The sequence below is a fragment of the Malaclemys terrapin genome, chromosome 14 (genome assembly GCF_027887155.1).
Source record: "Malaclemys terrapin pileata isolate rMalTer1 chromosome 14, rMalTer1.hap1, whole genome shotgun sequence".
NCBI classification, from domain to species: Eukaryota; Metazoa; Chordata; order Testudines; family Emydidae; genus Malaclemys; species Malaclemys terrapin.
The window spans coordinates 17,764,965-17,778,205 of NC_071518.1; the positions used below are offsets into that span (position 1 = coordinate 17,764,965).

The following is a 13,241-nucleotide window of genomic DNA, read 5'->3' on the forward strand; positions in this document are numbered from 1 at the left end:
TTTAGTGTTGCCAATTTTGGTTAGACATATTCCTGGAGGTTTCGTCACGTGTCAATCAGTCTTTAATAAAAAGAGTAATCTTTAATTCCTGGAGACTCCAGGACAATCCTGGAGGGTTGGCAACTGTAGCTTCAGGTATGTTATTGATTGGAGGTCTGAATGAACTATTATGAATAACGCAGCCTATTCCTTGCGCTGTTTATTGTATCATTACATTCGGTTTGTTTTACCGGGCCCCTACATTTCCAGGAGTATCCCATTATTGTGAGTAATCACAGTGAGGAAGCTGTAGGCACAAATGGTGAACAGCCGGAAAGCAAGTTTCACTTTTGCTTTGGACTTGTGTTTTTACTTCCTGATTCCCCAAGAGCTGTCCTTGTAATTTGAGCCTTGACTGACACACAATGTGACCACTTAATTGTTAGCAGTGCCATCGAGAAGCCAATACCGGATTAGACAGAAGAGACTCAGCAAAGGTAAAGCAGGATAGCAACTTCCTCATTTACAATTCCATAACGTGCTTGAAATTTAAAGAGCAACATTTGCTAGTGTGGGACTCCTGCAAACTATGAAGGAGCTTAAAGCAGCAGCACCAGCCAAACAAGACATTTTAAGAGACTATGTTGCATTCTATGGCACGAAGTGGTCGGAAGGAAAACTTCTGATCTGCAACGAGACAACGATAAAAGCAAAAGCTAAACACTTCCTGGAGTCTGGTGCCTGCCCGGCTGAGAGATTTAGCAGGTTTAGCTTCTACAGCATTGCAGAGAATTGTTTAAAGATGAAAAAGCAACAAGGAGGCAATGTTTTCAAAAACCTCATCCAAGCTTTCGAGTTCCTGGAGCTGCTCTGCATCAACCTGTTCCTCTCTCCTTGGAGAAAAGAAATAAAGTCGCTGAAGGTAGGATATGAGATGAAAACAGTGGCATAGCAACAGGATCAGAAAGCTATAAATCAAATCCTCAGGGTAGTGCTTTATTCCCAGTGTGCTGCACCTTTAATGAAATTAATGATTTACAGCTTGATCCCAAGTCCCCTGAAGTCAAGGGGAAAATTTCTATTGATTTCAGTGGGCTTTCAATCAGGTCCATTATGTGCAAGTGATAAAATTTTAAAAAGTGCCTAAGGATATGTCTACATTGCAATAAAACATCAGTGGCTGGCCGATGTCAGCTGACTTGGACATGTGGGCTTGGGCTGTGCGGGGCCATAAAATTACAATTAGACCTTCAGGCTTGGGCTGGAGCCCAAGATCTGGGACCCTCCCTCCTTGGGGATGTCCCAGAGCCCGGATGTCTATGCTATAATTTTATAGCCCCATAGCCTGAGCCCCATGTGCCCAAGTCAGATGACATGGGCCAGCTGCTGGTGTTTTATTGCATGTAGACCTAGGTGACTTAGGGCCAGATTTTCAAAGGTAGTTAGTTGCCTAAAGATGCAGCTAGGTGCCTAGTCAGATTTTAAAAAGGACCTGAGCAGGTTAGCCTTTTGGGAACCAGGTGCCTAACCGACACAGGTCCTTTTTAAAATTCACGTGGGTGCATAGTTGCATCTTTAGGTGACTAAATATCTTTGAAAATATGGTCCTTAGGAGCCCAAGACTTTCAATGAGACTTCAACAAAGTGCCTAAGTCACTTTTGAAAACAAGTTTTAGGTGCGTTTGAAAAACGTTGCTTACGTAGCCTGCCTTGCTGAGGGGAGCAGCATGCTTTGCACTATACTGGTGAGCAAAAGCGATGTGCAGTCTGTTTATTCTCTTTTTTGTGAATGGACTGTGTGACGGGTTGGATCACAGAAACCCCCTTGGGAGCTGCCACCAGATGTGCAAAGACTACCCCTGCTCCTGTTTTCCCTGCCCGCTCAGGACTCCAGCACCCTGTCTTGCTGAGCCAGACACTCCCGTCTGGCTCCAACACAGATCCATGGTCTGAATCACTTGTCCCAAAGCTGCAAGTTTCCTGAAAACAGCTTACAGAAGTGCGCTTGTCTTTAGCACTCAGATGCTCAATTCCCAATAGGGTCTAAACCCAAATAAATCCGTTTTACCCTGCATAAAGCTTATGCAGGGCAAACTCATAAATTGTTCGCCCTCTATAACACTGATAGAGAGATATGCACAGTTGTTTGCTCCCCCAGGTATTAATACGTACTCTGAGTGAATTACTAAATAGAAAGTGATTTTATTAAATACAGTAGGATTTAAGTGGTTCAAAGTAGTAACAGACAGAACAAAGTAAGTCACCAAGCAAAATAAAATAAAATGCGCAAACCTATGCCTAATCAAACTGAATACAGATAATTTCCTCACCAGTTCCAGAGTGCTCCCTTTTACAGGCTAATCTCCTTTTAGCCTGGGTCCAGCAATCACTCACACCCCCTGTAGTTACTGTCCTTTGTTTCAGTCTCCTTCAAGTATCCTGGGGGGCGTGGAGAGGCTCCTTCTTTAGCCAGCTGAAGACAAACTTGAGGGGTCTCCCACAGGTTTAAATAGACTCTCTCTTGTGGGTGGAGACCCCCCTCCTCCCTCCTATGCAAAGTCCATCTCCAAGATGGAGTTTTGGAGTCACCTGGGCAAGTCACATGCCCCTGCATGACTCAGTCTTTGCAGGCCGACGCCATTGTCCACATGGCATCTTGCATGTCTCCAGGAAGACTTCTCATGTGGATTGGAGCATTCCAAGATGCATTGTTCCCCAAGTGTCTCCTGATCAGGTACTTAACCTGGCACATTCCTTCCTAAAGAAGCTGACCAAATGCCTCACAAAGCTTACTTAGAAATCAGGCAAGCATACAGCCCATATTCTTAACCTCGAGTAGAAGATGATATATATGTACAAATAGGATGAATAGATATAGTAGACCATAACCTTTACGGAGATATGTTACATGGCACAGGCAGCACAAAACATATTCCAGTTATGTCATCCATACATTTATAAGCACACACCCCCATAAAGCCTTATGGGGTACACTGTCACAGACTGTTTGTCCTTTGTACGTCAGCCACATTGCAGTAATGTTCTAACGTAGAAAGCATAAACATTAAAACAAGCTACATGAACATTACAGCTCTTCCTTGGCTACTTTTAATGCAAATTGGGTTCTCTACAGATCAGACAGAATGAAGCAATTTTACATAATGTCATCATTCTAAAAGTGTGGGTCCCAGAGCATGAGCTGTGAAATGCCATTTAAACCCTGCATGGCTGCCAGTTTGGATTCATTCTAATGCTCAAATAAATATCACACAAGACAAATCAGTGCACAGACTCAGAGGGACGTGGCATGGTGGGTGAGCCAGCCCCACTCCAGAGCTAGGAGGGGGCTGGAGGAAGGATGTGGAGGGGCATCAGCTCTGTGCAGGGCTTGAGCCACAGTTTTCAGCAGTTCTGTGCCCTATACAGATCTTGCTTACTCTGTTCCCTGCTCATTCCACCATACGGTGCAGACACTGGCCTGATCCATGGAAGGTGATGATATGGGCAGAGTCAAACAGTTCCCGAAGAAGTGGGAACTATCAACCACGGAATCCACAGAGATGGGTTGGCCTGACTTTGTTAAGCACGAAGCCTTTTAGCACATGTTGTTTTCGACTGTCACACCCTTGATTGTGGATTAACCCAGCCTATGGACTATGCCCCTCCCCCACAACCTGTTGCTCATCTGTCCATATTGTTCTCCAGGCAAATATAGAACATAAACTATCAAAAGGCAGGGGATAAGGAAAAGCTAAACAAACGAAGAGGAAAATAAATGCCACCCTGAGGGAATGGAAACTTTTGATGAGGGAAAGAGAGTCTGAGGAATATGGAGCCTGGAACAGACTGACATAAAATGAATACAGAGAGTATCCTCTGCAAGACAGTTGCACAGGAGTTTGCTTGACCAGAGCGACTACTCCAGCTACATAATGCTATGATCTTTGAACAACCTTTCTAAATATTTGTCACAATTTTGAGTCACCACCTCAGCTCATTGGAGCTCTTTGTTATATCTTTAGACTAGGTTCAGGGGAAATGAGGGAAATGTAGTGTTCTAACACCAAGGAACCTCCAGAAACAGACGCACATATATTTATACGACTCATTTAAATGAACCCAACAATGGCATTATGATTTGTATCAACATAGCCCCTCACAGCCCCAGTCATGGACCAGGAGTCCATTGTGCCAGGCAGCATGCAAAGGCAGAACAAAAAAAACCAGCCCCTTCCCCAAGCAGTTTACAATGGGAGTATAAGGCAGGAGACAGGCAGATACAGGTAATGGAAGGGATTATCAATAATGTTTACATGTAAGGCTTTAAACCGAGATTTTCAAAAGTAACTACTGATTTTGGGCCCCACTTGGCACACTTAAAAGAGGCCTGATTTCCAGAAAGGGTTGAGCACCCGGTGATGCTTTCTCAGGGGACCCAGAACTGTAAGCCACTGGGATATCCCTCTGCCTCAGCAAGGGAGTTTTGCTGGAGTTTAACTGTGTCTCAGCTCCCTGCCACACCCGCCTGTCCACCTCACCAGTAAACACCTCAAGACTATGCCAGTCTTAACCTTGCCTTGCAGGTAACATTCAGTAACCCCCCTACAAGCTCCTCTGCAGTACCCTGTCCCTATCACTGCAGAGTCTCCAAAATTACCAAAGTTTGCTGCCTCCAAAGAGACAGTGCACACACCAGCTTGTTTGTTTTGCTGAGGACTCATGCTTTACTGTAACACACAGCACTGAGATGACTTTATGGTAAAACCAAAAATAAGTTTATTACTAAAGAACAGATTTAAGTGATAGTAAGCAGAGACAATAGAAACTGAAAATGGGTACAGATAAACCATAAATAAAATAAATTTTAGACACCAGAAAGTGTAACAGATTACAAGCCTGGTATGGGGCAATTTCTCACTCACAGTCAGTTCTCAGTGTCCTTAATCCACATGGCTGTAAAATACACCTTTCACAGATTCCAGAAGTGCTGGCCCTTTTGTCCCTTAAGTGATGTCTTTTTCCTCTTCCTTATAACTCAGAAAATCTTTGAAACGTATTTTTTTTTTAAAGTAACCCCATACAAAGTTCTTCCCTACTGCTTGTTCCGCAGGGTGCAGAGCATGTCCCTTTTTTGTCCTCTTGTTAATTAACTCTTTCTGGTGGGTTGATTACTTTGTTTACCTTAGATGCAAATATACTCATTGTCTCTAGCTTACAAAGTTAGACTCAGGCAGATGGGCAAATCCATATTCCTTTGTATAAGACAAGCCTGTTTTTCCACTCTACTCAGATGGTTTGGTCTGAACATATTTTAGGCCAGATCTACACTACAGACCTAAATCGGTATAAATGCGTCACTCAAGGTTGTGAAAAATCCACACCCCTGAGCAACACAGTTATATTAATCAACCACCCACACACCCCCATGTAGACAGCACTGTGTCGATGGGAGAGTTTCAGTGTTCAAGGGGTTTCTATTTTTTAAGTTGAAAAAGACTTTGCTCTTGAATGGAACATAAGAAAAGGTGTTTGATAGTTTTATACTATCCTAGTCTGGCCACGAAGATCTTCTGCTGCTGTCACTGTCCTTTTCAATTAGTGAGGTAACAGGCCATATCCTCAGCTGGAGAAATTGGCGTAGCTCCACTGAAGTTATTGCACTTGAGCAAAGCAATCATTTTCAGGAGGCTGCCAATAATGCTGGTATAAAACCTCAAAATTCAAAACTCAGTGACACCAGTTTGGGGAAATAGTTGTTAAAAATTAAATAGTTATGAACTTGTTTAAAAAGCCCCTTCCCCTGCATGATTTCCCTCAATGCCCATCTTAATGTTTCTTTTTTTTTTTTCACAGACGTTTACAGGTAATTTTGTCTACTGTGTTCAATCAGTGCTCCCAGAAAACATAGTAAAAACAATACTGGAGAAAATAGGTTACATTGCAACAACAGCAACAGAGTATTCACTTGTCAGAAAGATAAATGAGGAGGAAACAAAAGAGACTGCATTTGAAATATTTCTTGCAAGAATTGAGTGTGAAACCATCCTTGAAATGATAAACGAAGTACACCACAGTGATTTGGGAGATATCCTACAGAAGAGAGCACAAAAGCATTGGTATCATGAAGAAAACAAGGAGAGAGAGAGTCAACCCTTCCAGAGAGAGGGCCCTGAAAATCTGGAAAACAAAGAAAATAATGAGATTTCTTCATGCCTTGGTGCTCAACAGAAGTCCTCAACAAAGAGTGAGAAATCCTTTGAAACTGCTGGAAATAGTAAGATCAAAGATGAATCCCATTTTAAACCTCCTGCTGATGTGCCTCAGATAGCATCTACTCAATCCACTAGCAGGCTTCAAGTACACCAGAGGCAAGTGAGTGAGTCAGCACACTCTCCTGGCAAATGCTCAGATAGCGAAGACTTCTTGAACAAATACAGTGACATCGTCATAGGACAAAAGCCTATCTTCAGTGAGAATTCTTCTCAGAAAGTGTTTGAAGGGAAGCTAAGAGGCGATCAGAGTGAAGAATGTGTTTTGGTGATCTCAACACCGTTGACAGCAAACGAAGCTGGCCCCAAACCACTCTCACCAGGTGCAAGCGGCCCACAAGCCTTTGCAATATTTACTGACGCTATTCCTGAAAGCAGAAATGCCCTTGATAAATACAGAGCCCAAGAGGTCCCTGAAGAAACCATCGAAGCAAAAATCAGTGATGCCATGAATTGCATAGGCACCTCCACAAATCCTGCAGATCAACCCCAGGAGCTGAAGCCCCTGTCTCATGGCAATACAGTTGTTACAGAATGTAATTTAACCAGAGAAGACAAAGTTTGTGAAATGTCTTTATCTTTTAGCAAACTAAAAATCCAGGAAGCCAGTGATGAAGAGCTTATGTATCCAGTAGAGGAAACTGTACAACCTGAGTGTATAACGAATGTAAATACAAGTGATAAAGACATCAGAGAATGGAATCACTCCAAGATGAAATATATATATCCAGCTAGGATTCAGACAACAAATAAAGCACCTTTCAGTGTTGGTCAGTCTTCCTCAAACCTACTTGGTAATGCCACTGGGGGCCCCGAGTGTCCTACCACTGGCTCGGATAACAAGAGACTATTAACAGATACTCCTGGTACACATGCAACTTCAGAGGGTTTCAGACACATCAGAGAGCCACCTAATCTCACTTACATCCCTCCCAGAAGTATTTATGTTCCACCTTCAGGCCATAGCGCCACCACCGTGAATTGTAGGAAGAGCCACTTACAGCCTGAAGGAGGCTCGCTTGAGTCCTCTTCATCTACAGAAGTGAATGAAATTAACCAAGAGGACTATGTAATTATCAGCAAGGATGGTGAATAAGGAATGCCAGGCCCATATGAGTCTGAAAATGCCCTTCAGCATTGGTCTACAACATACATGTATTTCCAGGCTGGTCTTGGTCCTCTCTTGAGCAAAGATTCGTCATACCAAAGCACGTGCTGCTTTTGGGTAGTGAAGAAAGGGTCCATTAGTCTGCTCTATTTGTCTTCAGTGATCACACTGATACTCAGGTGCTCAGACCTGAATGGTCACCTGTCTTTAATTTGTATGTATTAAAAATGAGGATAAATTCACAAATGTATTTGATGTATAAGTTAGACACCAGGGCCTGCTGTATTTGGCTTCTGACAGGTTTTTCAAATACATACACTGCCACTTTTTCTCTCTCTCTCTCTCTCTCTCTCTAACCAGTTATTCTTGCAGCAAGGCAGCAAATTTACCTCAAAGAATGAAATAAAGTCTAAAATGTTATGCAATGGGAAAAATAGATAAATGATTCCAAATGAAGGCTCACTGTTTATAGCCTCTCCCATGCCTCATTAAAGTTAAATTTGAAGCTCATCTCCAGTTGCGCATAACATTTCAGTGAAGTTAACTTTTGAGCTAATATTCCTTTTGCTTGTACTCAATCCTAAGATTGATTTAGAAAGTTTGGTAAAATTCTGTTTGGACGTTCGGAAAAAAAAAAACGGAGGTAAAACACACTCTGCCAAGACATTTTCAGATGTATTTTTGCGTTAGAATAATCCTGTGGGTCTTCTAAATATACTTGATTCTGTACAATTATAGGTTTTGATACTTCCCTCTGTTTGCTACCACCAAATAATACCAAAAGAAAAAAATGTTTTGTCTTAAGCCCCAGTTCTGAAATTTGACTCTCTCAAACAAACCCTTATGTCTGTACAAAATCCTGTTGAACTCAATGGTGCTTAGTGCAGGAAAAGGGATGGCTGGCTTGGGGCCTTAATGAGGACTAGTGCCTTTAACCAATATGACAAAAATTGTTTATTAAATGAAGTTATAACCTTTTGAAAACGACATGCTTTTCTTGCACTATATATTGTTTTCTACTAACTTTTTAGCAATATAATGAAGTTCCATACTCCAGATATACTCTCATGTACATATACACCAAGATTTTCAAAAATGCTAAAGTTAAAACCAAAGGTAAGCTCCTAAATAAGTAGCCTGAGTGCTGACCAGCAACTGACTTCAATGGGAGTTGGTTTTGGTCACTTATTCGGGAGCCCTCTGTTGTCAAACTTAAGCATTTAAAAATCATGATTCAGGCCCAAACGAATAATGGAATTTTTGTGTGTATATATTTCAGTTTCTTGCCTTGTCTTCTGGGTTTTGATTCTTTAGGGTTCACATTTTCATTTTTTTCTCCATGAGGGCTAGAAACACACTTTAACCCCCCACCCCCAAAGGACAAGACAGAAAGTTGAGATTCTTACTTAACCACATGACTTCAGGGGCTGCGGATTTAAGAAAAACACCAACTATTGGGAATATTGCAACAAAATAACAAGAATTGGCAACTCTGTGAGACTAACTTTAAGTTCCTTATATGGAAAATCTTGGCTATTAAGTGTAAATACAAACATGTGCCTGAAGCAGTATGCAAATATTACATTTATTTGTATTGTTGTTCATTTAGATAACATGCAATATCAGATAAGAGCATGTGTAACAGTACATTTGACTGCTGAAAGTATCTTTTTTCCAAAATAGTGCTTAGTATAAAGCAGAATAAAAAAAGTGTATTCTAATGCTAATCTCAATATATTTTTCAGAAATCTTAAGCAATCTCCTTAGTAAAAGGTATTATAACTTAGATATTTCCAATACCAATTCTTTCCTAGAGTTGCTTATTTGTATATAGAGAAATATTTGCTGATCATTTCTTCAAGTTCTTTATAATGTCACCATCTGGATTGTAAAATGGTGGTTCTGTGCCAAAAGAAAAACAGGATTCTTACGGGGTGAAAGAAAGAGTGGGGCTATCAGGAAAGCTGAAGAACTCACACAGGGAAAGCTCTGTACTTTGAAAAAGTCACTGGAGAATCCCTGCAATGAAGCTCTTAGAAGTCTTAACAGTAGCGGGTGTAAAACCCTGACTCCATTGAAGTCAATGGCAGGATTGCACCTAAGGTTTGAGGGAAGTTTACGTTACACACACGAGCAGATATTCCTGTGTGCATATATGTCTTCCAAGTCCACATTCATGTTCTTGCTAAACTTTGTTTCGTTTATTGTGTTTTTATAAGATGCAATTCCCCCCGCACCCCCCATTGGGGATTATTAAAGTTCCTCTTCTGTTTTAAGCTTTGTGTCTAGCAAAAGTTATTAGGGGAGCTCTGACTGGGAAGTTGCAAAAGCCGTCCCCACCACACATGAGAATATGTACTGTAGACACATATGGTACATCTCTACGGCAGCTGGGAGTAGGCTTCAGCCTGGATAGACAGACTCATGCTAGCAGGGCTTGAGTGGCCATGTGGACATTGTGGCATGGCCTGGAGCTTGGGCTCTTAAACCTTCGGGGGTTGCAACATCCACAAAGATTTTTTTAAGCATGCTACTTTGGGCCCTGCTAGCAGAAGTCTGTCTACCTGAGTTGGGAGGCTGGGTCTTGGCTGCGGTGTAGAGATACCTAGAGAGGTGTAGAGATAATGCTGCTGGGAGAGAGTGGGCCAGGTTGGCTGAGGGAGATGACTGTGATAAAGACAATAGAAAAAGTTACCTGTTCCGTAACTGGCGTTCTTCGAGATGTGTTGCTCAGGTGTATTCCACTATAGGTGTGCATGCTCGCCACATGCACTGGTGCTGGAAGTTTTTCCCTTAGCAGTATCCGTAGAGGGGGAGCACCGCTGCGACCCCTGGAGTGGTGCCGACATATCGTGCCATAAAGGGGGCTGCCTGCTCCCCCCACCCTCAGTTCCTTCTTGCCAGACAACTCCGACGGAGGGGAAGGAGGGCGGGACGTGGAATACACCTGAACAACACATCTCAAAGAACACCAGTTACGGAACAGGTAACTGTCCTTTCTTCTTCGAGTGATTGCTCATGTGTATTTCACTATAGGTGACTCCAAGCTATCCCTGATGGAGGCGGGTAGGAGTTTAAAGAAAAAGATTTATGGGTTACCCGGGCGGAGCACCGCCCTACCAAACCCGGCGTCATCCCTTGTTTGGGAGATGATCGCATAGTGTGATGAAAAAGTGTGGACAGAGGACCACGTAGCAGCCCTACAGATGTACTGGATAGGGGCATGAGCCACATAGGCCGCAGACGAGGCCTGGGCTCTTGTCGAATGCGCCTTCACTATAAGAGGCGGGGGAACCCCTGCCAGGTTGTAACAGGTGCTAATGCACGAGGTGATCCATCAGGAGATCTGTTGGGTGGACACCGGGCGTCCCCTCATGCACTCGGCCGAGCAATAAAAAGCTGGGGGGACTTCCTAAATGACCTGATTCTGTCCAGGTAAAAGGCCAGCGCTCTGCGCATGTCTAACATTGGAGGAATGGGGCTTAGGACAGAGGACCGGAAGGAAAATATCCTGATCCATGTGGAAAGCCAAGACTACCTTCGGCAAAAAGGAGGGGTGAGGGCGGAGCTGAACCTTGTCCTTATGAAAGACCATATACGGCGGTTCAGAGGTCAGGGCCCTGAGCTCGAAGACCCGGTGGGCTGAGGTGATTGCCACTAAGAATGCCACCTTCCACGACAGGTGGGACTACAAACAAGTGGCTAAGGGCTCGAAAGGTGGCCCTGTGAGGCGGGAAAGTACTAGGTTCAGGTCCCAGAGCGGGACCGGGGGTCTGGCGTAAGAAGATGCCTGATCTAACCCTTTCAGAAACCGAGCCGTCATGTGATGCGAGAATATAGACAGGCCCTGCACCGGGGGATGGAAAGCCGAAATGGCCGCCAGGTGCACTCTGATGGAGGCAGGCGCCAGCCCTTGGGTCCGAAGGGACAGGAGGTAATCAAGGACAAGCTGGATAGACGCGGAGGAGGGAGAGAAACCTCTATCCCTCGCCCACATAGAGAACCTATACCACTTAGCCAGGTAGGTTTGACGAGTGGAGGGTTTCCTACTCTCCAGCAGGACCCTTCTCACATCCTCAGAACACCTCCCCTCCTCCTCATTTAACCACGAAGCAGCCACGCTGTCAGGTGGAGTGCGGCTAGGTTGGGATGGAGGAGATGACCTTCCTCCTGGGAGAGGAGGTCTGGGCGTAGTGACATTAGATGTAGTGAGGGAGGGGGCTCTCGGAAAGGAATACCCTGAAGCATATTGCTCGGGAGGGACCACCATTGGAGGTCTGCCACCACCTTGGGCGGCACCATGACCACCTTGTCCAGGCCATCCCTGGCCTGGGAATACCGGGAGGCCAGCCAGAGCTGAAGGGGCCTCATCCGAAGCCTGGCGTGTCGCACCACATAGGTGCACGCTGCCATGTGGCCTAGAATTTGAAGGCACACCCGTGCCGTGGTTAACGGAAAGGCCGTGACCGAGGCGATGAGAGCTTTGAGCGTCTCGAATCTGTCCCATGGGAGGGAGGCCATGGCCACCCGGGAATCTAACAGCGCCCCTATAAAGCTTATGCACTGAACCAGAATTAACGTAGATTTCTCCTCGTTTACCAGTAGGCCTAGAGCCGCGCAGGTGTCTAGCAGGAAGCTCGTCTGCTGCTGCACCAGAGAGCGATACTGGCCCTTGAGCAGCCAGTCATCGAGGTAGGAGAAGATCTGCAGTCCATTCCTCCTGAGGTGGGCTGCCACCACCGCCATACACTTTGTAAATACCCTGGGGGCAGTAGAAAGGCCAAAGGGGAGGACTGTAAACTGGAAGTGGTCCTGACCCACTAGGAAACAGAGGAGGCGCCTGTGACCCTCGAAAATATGGATGTGAATGTACGCATCCTGGAAACCAATCCCCTTGGTCTAGGAATGGAATAATAGAGGCCAGGGACACCATGCGGAATTTGCAACGCACCAGGAACTGGTTGATATTCCGCAGGTCGAGGATGGGCTGAAGCCTGCCCTTCGCCTTGGGGATGAGGAAATACCTGGAGTAAAAATCCCTGCCCTGGTATTCCCAAGGTACCCTTCCCACCGCTCCCAAAGAGAAGAGGTGCTCTACCTCCTGGCAAAGGAGGGCATGCTCCAGGACCCCGGACGGCTGCCCGGATGGGGGACAGTTGGGAGGGGTTGAAACAAACTGCAGCCTGTACCCTTGGGAGATGGTGCTGAGGACCCATTGGTCTGACGTTATGCGGGATCACTGCAGTTGGAAGTCCTTTAAACGGTTTATAAAAGGCAACTTTATTAACTGGGTGGGGGGTACACTGGCAACAGGCCCGGTGACCCCCCCTCAATGAGTCAAAAACGCCGTTTTCCCAGCTGTTTGGCCTTTGAGGCCCCAGGCCGTGGGGCCGAGCGGGATTGGCATTGGAACCGACGCCTTTGTTCCCTCTGCCACTTACGTGGGGGTTCATATCTGCCCCTAGCTTGCGGAGCAGAGGGTTGAGGCCTGGGCTTGTCCTTGGTAGGCGGGACGTACAGGCCTAGCATCTGCAGGGTGGTGTGGGAGTCCTTCATCCCATGCAGACAGGTGTCTATCTGGTCCGCAAAAAGGGCCTTGCCATCAAACAGCAGGTCCTGCATTATGGACTGGGGTTCTGAAGACAGTCCCAAAAGCGAGAGCCACGACGCCCGTCGCATGGAAACCGCGGAAGCCATCGAACGAGCCACTGTGTCCGCCGCATCCGAAGCCGCCTGGAGAGCAGCTTTGGTGGCAGCCGCACCCTCCTCAATCAGCACCCAGAACTCCTTCGCATCCTTGTCAGGAATGAGGGGCTCAAACTTGGGGAGGGATCCCCAGAGATTAAACTCATAACGGCTCAGAAGCGCCTGATGGTTGGCCACTC

General features: G+C 45.4%; 1 protein-coding gene across 1 annotated transcript; it reads left to right on the forward strand.

Moving 5' to 3' along the window:
- The first annotated feature begins 476 nt into the window (after positions 1 to 476).
- LOC128848891 (uncharacterized) lies at positions 477 to 9,632 on the forward strand. Its single transcript, XM_054049149.1, has 2 exons — positions 477 to 901; positions 5,833 to 9,632. The coding sequence occupies exons 1-2, from the start codon at positions 569 to 571 to the stop codon at positions 7,342 to 7,344; spliced, it is 1,845 nt and encodes a 614-aa protein (XP_053905124.1). The 5' UTR covers positions 477 to 568; the 3' UTR covers positions 7,345 to 9,632.
- Positions 9,633 to 13,241: the final 3,609 nt, after the last annotated feature.

Coding starts and splice junctions, on each gene's coding strand:
- LOC128848891 (XM_054049149.1), top strand. CDS start 569: ATGAAGGAGCTTAAAGCAGCAGCACCAGCCAAACAAGACATTTTAAGA. Junction 902..5,832: donor AAGAAATAAAGTCGCTGAAG/GTAGGATATGAG, acceptor TTTTTTTCACAG/ACGTTTACAGGTAATTTTGT.